Genomic DNA, 7,760 nt, shown 5'->3' with positions numbered 1-7,760 from the left:
AAAATTTTACAAAGTAAATTTAAAAAAATAAATAATGCCTCCCAATACTTACACAGCACATTAAGAGTTTTCAAAGCTCTTTCACCCTTTTTTTTTTTAAAGATTTTATTTTTCCTTTTTCTCCCTAAAGCCCCCCCAGTATATAGTTGTGTATTTTTTCTAGTTGTGGGTCCTTCTAGTTGTGGCATGCCGCCTCAACATGGCCTTGAGAGCGGTGCCATATCTGCATCCAGGATCTGAACCAGCGAAACCCTGGGCTCCCGAAGCAGGGCGTGGGAACTTAACCACTCGGCCACGGGGCTGGCCCCTCTTTCACACGTGTGAAATCAACAGATTTATAATGCAGGAAGCACAGGTGTGGGAACTTCTGGCTTGAACTTTGAGCACCTGGCCCAAATCACACCTTTGTCAGGCAGCTACGTGGCACTGGAATTCCAAATTTCTGAGCTCGGTCTATAATGCACAAAAAGTCTATAAAATGAACCTTAACCACGGAGACCCTTGGAGCATTTCAGAATCGCCTGTCTCACCTTGATGCTTTTAATGTGAGAGGCTGCCTTCCCAAGAGCCTTTTCAGAAGATTTGTCCAGCAGAAACTCAATGACGGCGTCTTTGTTGTAAAGTCTGCAACAACAAGAAGGACCAGTCAAAACTTTCTGGCAGCAATCGACCTTCACACGGAGGAGGAAGACTAGAGCGAGCACAATCCAAAGTCATTTACTTTTGATAACAGAAATGTCCTGCATTACTAAAACAGTAAATTTAATCCTATCTCAACTACTTCCAGAGCAAAGAAAGAAACAAACTAGTTTAAATCAAGGATTGCAAACTGGCAGTCTGAGGGCTGAATGGGACCTGAACAAGGATTTTAAAAATTGGGAAATATAATTCAAAAGTACACATTTTCAACTTTTCTTGAAAAACACATGTGCGTGCGCACACACACACAAGTTCAGAATCACCAGGCCCACGTTCTTGAACTGCAACAACTGGCTAGAAGTGAGTAGCAGCTACCCCTTTAGACAGGATATGAACTCTCCAGTTTCCCCCAGTCCCCATCATTTCCTACTGCCCACAGGGTTCCTTCACGCATTTACGTTTACAACTTAGCTCCTATTGGCCCCTGAGTTTTCGACCCGTGATTAAATACACCCAACTGAATCGGAAAGTGCAGATCTACATTCAGAGACAGAGGATGATAACCCAGGCTTCACAAATTTGAGATAATTCACATATGGTGAATCAAGAACTGCATTTACACATTAAAATTCTTTTTAAAATCATTTAATAAAAAGTCATCTTACGTAAAGGAACCATACCTGCCAAGTTCACAAGCAACTATTGGTCGCCTTAATATTTCTTGACTTAGAGTACAATAGTTCCATTGGGCCACTAATTCAGCATCTTTGTCAACCTAAGAAAAGAAAAAAAATCCTTTCAATTAATTTTCACCTCTGAAAAACATATGGTCCACAGTTCTTTCACATAAAGGCTTATTCAGTAATAGCACACTGTGACAATTTTTGTTTTTTAAATCAAAGACAGTGACACACGAAGCTGGGATTTAAAACGTCAAAGTAATCAATACTATGTCAAATAAAGTCCCCTCTAAACATGACACCACAATGAAACAGTTTACATCAAATTATTAAATTGCTTATGCAAACTACATTTAAACATTAGTATTTATATCCTAACAGTAAGCTAGGAAGCCATACAGAAAAAACAAGCAGTATAGGCTAATTTCTAACAACGGGAAAAGCTCCAAAGTTTTAGCAGACTTTAAGCACTAAGAATTGAGAAGATAGGCATTTTTTTTTTAAGTTCAGTACAAAGGCTATATCATTCTTTATAAAATCACCAATTTAACACAAGTGCTTTTTGCAAACTGTTCTTTAGGGAGCATACCAAATCCTTGCCCACGCTATGAAAATCCAGATGTAAGAACTTCCATAGCCCACAAATGATACTTTTGCCTATATAATATTACATGTCCCATGCTTTCCCCCTAAAATGCCAAACCTGAACAATGGAACAGGATGGCACATCTGGGAAAAAAGAGGAAGAGAAAAGGACAAAATAAGGAGAAATTCCCTTAAATTTAATTTTTCTAGCAACAATTGCTTAAGCATTTATGGTGTGCCGGGTGCCGCGCTAAGCAGTTTCTGTGACTTAATCTTTTAGCCCTCACAAAAACCCTATGACTTAGTATTTGTACCTTTGTTGTGGAGGAAACTGAGGCACCAAGAGGTGAGGCTGCATGTCCAAGGTCACTGAGCAAGCAGACGAAGGAGCTGGGATAAGAAGCCAGCAGGCTGGCTCTAGAGACCAGGCTTTTAATCACTACCTGTTATTTCAAACCAACCAAAACAAAACCCACACTCGGCAATTGTTATTTTATCCACTCCCCAGATCTGAGAGCCACACTTTGGCAGCTTAAACAGCTTTTATCAAAATTCACACTGCAGTAGAGCCCCGAGAGAGACCCGCCCCCAGTGAAGTCGACCTACTACATCTTTTGCAGATTCAAAAAGCCACATTCAGCAAGTCCAGGACCTCCCTTCTGGAGCCCCCTCCGGCTTCCCCCACAGTCCTTTACTGATTCAAAAAACACTTGGGAGAGTTGGGGACAAGGAGAAAAGTGATAAATTACTTCTTACTCAGGGATTTAAAAATTGGTCCCTTGAAAAAACTCCTGAAAACATTTTTTCCCAGGTCTCTCTTCTTTTCAGGGTAAGGTCTTAAATCCGAGCAATTTTGGGCCAAACACATCATATGAGTAATCAACAAATATTAAATTGTTATATATCTATTTGAAATGCAAGCTCCACAGGGCTGGACTCTGTTCACTGCTGTACCCCCCGGGCCTAGAAGGGTGTATATGCTAAGCTCTTCGTAAGGATTTGTTGAATAAATGAGGATGTCAAAAGTCCATCCTACTGAGCACTCTGGTTGTTTCCAATCATCCTTTCTTCATTTCTAGCCCCTTCTGACACCTGTTTCTTGCCAAGCCTTTCATTAAGCTACTCCTCTTCAGCCCTGGCCACAAGTTAACAAAACTGAGCCGAATACTTCTTTGGCAAAAGCTCTCCTGAGTGCCAACTATCCAGCATGAGTCTATGCAGATGGAGATATGGTTAGAGGGCACAGTCCATCCACGTGAATGTTCAACCATTCTGGCACTCAATACATTTACTGGGTGTCTGTTGTGTGGCAGACACATTGTAGGGGATACAGAGGTAAGACATACAAGGTCCCTGTCCACAATAGGAGAGTGACAGACAATAAATAAATATAGTGATAAGCACTGTAAAGAAAGGTAAAGCGGGAGAAGAGGACGGAGATGACTGGAAGTAAGGTGTATTTCAGCTACAGTGGACATTTAAGAACTGAATTGCAGTAAAGAAACAAATGACACAAATACCTCAGTGAAGAACACATCAGGTTGAGGAAATTATACTCCAGGTAGAGGAAAAAGGCCTTTGTAACGGGAACAAAATGCAAGAGCTGGAGAGGAGCAGAAAATGAGGTGGAAAAAGACGCAGGGGATCAGGTCACACAGGGCCTTATGGGATTTTATTCCAAATATGACGGGAAGCCTCTGGAGTGTTTTAAATACAGTAGTGATATACAGGATTACCTTTTAAAAAGAATTCTCTGGTTGCTGAATGGAGAATACAGGGAGCACCGATGTGTGCCAGGCACTGTATTAGGTGCTTTGCATGCTTCTATTATTAAAAAGTAACTGCTAGTGCTAACTTTGAAGTCCTGAATAAACAGATGGGAATCCTGGCTTCATTACCGACCAGTTGTATGATCTTCGTCACGTTACTGACTCAATTTCCTTGTCATTAGCATGAAAATTCTTACACATAATTTGCTCAATTACCTGTGATAATTAGGGATTATTCACTAAATTTACTGTGCCAGGAACTGTGCCAGTTGTAGAGGCGGGAAAAGGCTAGTTTCTACCACCAGGAGCTTACCATCCCCTGAGACCGACATTAATCAACCATGAGCAGCGCACAGGGTGGTAAGAGAGTTTTCAAGAGAAGGACCTGATCTCATGGCGGTTAAGGGGACGTTTGGGAAGACTTCCCTGAGAAAATCAGGTTAGTGTACACAAAGTTCAATAAACAGCGGCCATTTGGATCACTGTTACTAATGGCACATAGGCTTCAAATCCTGGCTCTGTCACTTAGTAATTATGCAACTTTCTCCTCTTGATACTCAATTTCCATGTCTGAAAAGCGAGGAGAATGACAGTACGTCCTAACAGGGCTGTTGTGGGAATTACAGGAGATACCCCACATTAAGCGTACTGCCGGGTGAATGGCAATAGCAAGCACCCAATAAAGGTCCGTTATGAACGTTGTTATTAATTTTCAGTTCCCGGAATGGGATGAATAAGCGCAGCTGTGTCTGGAACCCCGCTGGCTCCCCCCGCTCCACCTCCCCTCGCTCCCTAGGGGGTCTCACCACCCCGAGTCCCCACCCGGCCCACGTGGCTGACCTTCTCAACCTTCTTCGGCCCCTTCACCAGTTCGTGCCTCTTGGGGATTGTTCCCCCGTCGCAACCCATCGCAGGCCAGGAGTCAGTCAACAGCAACCACCCACAACGGTCACTTCCGGGGTCCCCGGCGACTGCGCCGGTCACTTCCGGCGCGCCGCGGTGACGCACACGCCCGCCGCGACGCAGCGGGGCGGGGCGGTTGCCAAGCCTCGGTTGCCATGGAAAGCGTCACTTAGCGCTGGGCGTGGCCCCGGAGAGCGAGCTGGGCCTCGCGTGCGACGTGGGCTGCGGAGCTTAGCCGGGTCTGAGTGGCTGCGGCCGGTCGCTTCCTGTTTCCGGCGGCGCTGCATTTCTGCTGCGCGATCGCAATCTCTCGCTCGCGCTCGGAGGGCGGGGAGCCGGGGCGGCGCGGGCGGGGGTGACTCAGGAGCGCCCACTGACCTGGGCACCGTGCCACCACCCAGCCTGTGTCACTGTGGGTCTGCGTTCCCGAGCCTGGGAACGCGTCGAGGGAAGGAGCTGCGTTTTATTAATGCAATTAATGATGCGTATCAATGGGATCTGTTATTTCAGTTAAGGTTTATGTGTTTAAAGGAGAGCATACCTTTTTATTGAGCGCTGACTGTGACCTAAGCGCTCAACAACAAATCCTGTGAAGGATGTTAAAGGAGATATTGGAGGAGTAAGTGTCTCTGTCTAAGGCCTGAAACTTCCTGATACTGCCAGGTACATTGTATGTATTTGAAATATTGCGTAGTTTGTACATGTGTGTATTTCATTCACAGCCTCCTGAAGCCCAAGCTAAAATTTTTTATTTCTTGAAAAGCAGACAAGCAAAAACAGACGCAGATATAAAAGGTACACTGATGTTTCCATGCCTTTTCCAAGAGACAGGCTGTATTGCATCTATAATGAGAACACAAGTCTTTTGCAAAAGCCCTGCTGAAATCCATGACTGTTTGCTGTCATGCTTTTGAGTGTCTCTCCGTTTGTTTCTTTAATTGCTATAAATATTAGGGGACGGCCTATCTACTGCAAGCAAGGTGGACCTTTGTGGTTGGTCGTTAGCCTGTTGACCAAAGGGAATCATAAAAAGCTGAAAATATTCCCATGTGGGAACAGAAAATTTGTGGATAGGAAAACTTGAAGGGCTGTGAGATTGGGTTATCTGTTACTGCAATTAATGGGAATTAAGGAATATGTAAACCCTTTAATCAGTTGGTCTCTCATTGGCTTATGATTTTTTAGGCCAGTCACAAGAATTGTAACCTCTGTGAGGGTAGGGACTTTGTTTTATTCTCCATTGCACCTTCAGTGCCTGGAGGAGTCTTTGGCACACTGGATATTAATTTCCTGGATAAACCAAAAGAAAGTGCAGACTCCTTCAGAGAGGCCAGACAAGCCCAGTTTTGGCAGACCCTAAGACTGATAAGAATCCCATTTACAGGTGAGGAAACAGAAGCTAGAAAGATCAAACGACTTGTCCAAGGTCACACGGCTAGTAAGTGAGAGCTGAGAATGTTTCCAAGATTAGTTTTCTCTACAGAAAATCAGATCCAGAACGGCAGAAACCTAAGGATCTTTAGATAGACTCTCAAACCCGTGCTCTTTTCTGGCAAGTAAACCTGCCCCTCACCAAGTTCACTTGGGGAAGAAAAAATAAAAATAGCTGCTCTCTATTAAACCGTGACTATACACTGGGAGGTTTGGAGGCGTGACACACCCGGGACGCAGACATACGAGGTGTTTTGGGTCAGGGGCACACAGCAGGTGAGTAGAAGCTGAGGGACTTTCTCAGATGAGGCCCATCTAAGTACAAACACCATGTTCTTTAATCTCACTCCTCCCACCCCTCAAAGCTGCTGCTGACACCCAGCGGTGCCAGCTGTGCGAGCGTTGAAGCTCAGGCAGCTGGATTTTTTTTTCTCTTCCTCCTTGGTTTCCTCTTTTAGAATATTGGTCTCTGGGCTGCTCTGTGCTACAGACTGTACACGCTAAAATTTCTGTATGGTTTATTATCATCAATAGCAGCTCATTTGTGTTGAGAGCTGGCTGCGTGTCAGGCCCTATATTCAGCGCTTTACTTAATTTCGGCCATTCTGTTCTCCCACCCACACTGGGAAACAGGTGCCCTTATCTGCTGCTTCTTTCCACTGCCTTTGTTGAACGAACTAATAAATGATATTCCCTTAGAAGGATCCTTGTGACACCTTTCCCCTAGTCAAGCTGTGGACTTGCAGGGTGGGAGACAAATGAAATCATGAAAGAGAAAACCCTCACCTTCTAGCAAAGCCAGGATTTCTGAACCTTTTTGGGATCATTGGAGCTGTTGGAGAATTTGATGAAAACTTTGGACTTATTCCCCTGAAAAATATCCTTTAGTACATGGGAAATTTTGCTTCAGCTTATAAGTGCATGTGTTTTGTTCACAGCGCCCTGAGGCTCCAGCTAAGAACCAGGACTTTAATTGTTTCTACGGCCTGTTACAATAGTTCCCAAATATTTCAGACTTCTAAACGGTTGAGGGTTGGATTTCCTGTTAGCTCTGCCTGTGTGCTCGTCCATAGCTGCACTGTAAAATTCTGTCTGGAAAATGCCAACACGCAGAGTAACCCATTTTAAGAGTTAGCGTGAAAGGATAAAAAACTACGTGTGAGGATTCTTTAGAACTTCACACCTACCATTTAAGGTTGCACTTAGGAGGATGTCGCAAAGAGCATTAAAATAAAACCAAGTGGAAAATTGAGGTGATTACTGAGATAACTCAAGACAAAAAATAACTTTTAATTTGCAGTTTTAGGGAAGCACTTAAAATGTCGCAGAAGCGTTCAAGGTCTCACGTGAACTGGCCCCTCGCCACACCCCAGCTCATCTTGGCCACTTTTCTTTGCCTCACTCGGCTCCAGGGCTCCCGCCGCGCTGGCCATCCTCCTCGCCCTCGAGGGCTCCCGGTGCATGACCACTTCTGGGCTCTTGTCTTGCTGTTCCCTCTTCAGGAACACTTTTCCCAGAGTTTGCCAGGCTGGCTCCCTTGAGTGATTGAGCCCTCTGCTCCTGGGCCGTCTCCTCAGAGCCGTGTTTGCTGACCTCTCTGTTTAAAAGAGCACCCTTCCTCTGGCATACTACCTCCTACCTTGGTTTAATTTCTTCATTGCACTTATCACCACCACCAACATGTTATAAATTTAAATTTTGATGTCTTGTTCACAGATTTTTTGCATTGATTTTGATTTAAAATATTGCATCA

At 44.4% G+C, this 7,760-nt stretch overlaps 1 protein-coding gene across 2 annotated transcripts in view; it reads right to left on the bottom strand.

Moving 5' to 3' along the window:
• The window catches only part of RTF2 (replication termination factor 2), a 40,620-nt gene extending 35,781 nt beyond the window's left edge, over window positions 1-4,839 (bottom strand). The window contains exons 1-3 of one of the 2 annotated variants that reach the window (XM_070589617.1): window positions 4,514-4,839; window positions 1,320-1,414; window positions 531-624 (exon numbers count right to left, since the gene is read on the bottom strand). In XM_070589617.1, coding sequence (XP_070445718.1) covers window positions 531-624; window positions 1,320-1,414; window positions 4,514-4,582 — 258 coding nt within the window. In that variant the 5' untranslated portion in view covers window positions 4,583-4,839. The remainder of the gene's footprint in view (window positions 1-530; window positions 625-1,319; window positions 1,415-4,513) is intronic. The other variant, XM_070589618.1, reaches the window with a different exon arrangement.
• Window positions 4,840-7,760: the final 2,921 nt, after the last annotated feature.

Source organism: Equus przewalskii, chromosome 21 (assembly GCF_037783145.1).
Source record: "Equus przewalskii isolate Varuska chromosome 21, EquPr2, whole genome shotgun sequence".
In the NCBI taxonomy this organism is placed as follows: domain Eukaryota; kingdom Metazoa; phylum Chordata; class Mammalia; order Perissodactyla; family Equidae; genus Equus; species Equus przewalskii.
Note: the sequence above shows the minus strand (reverse complement) of the source record. Positions and strands in the feature narration are given on the sequence as shown.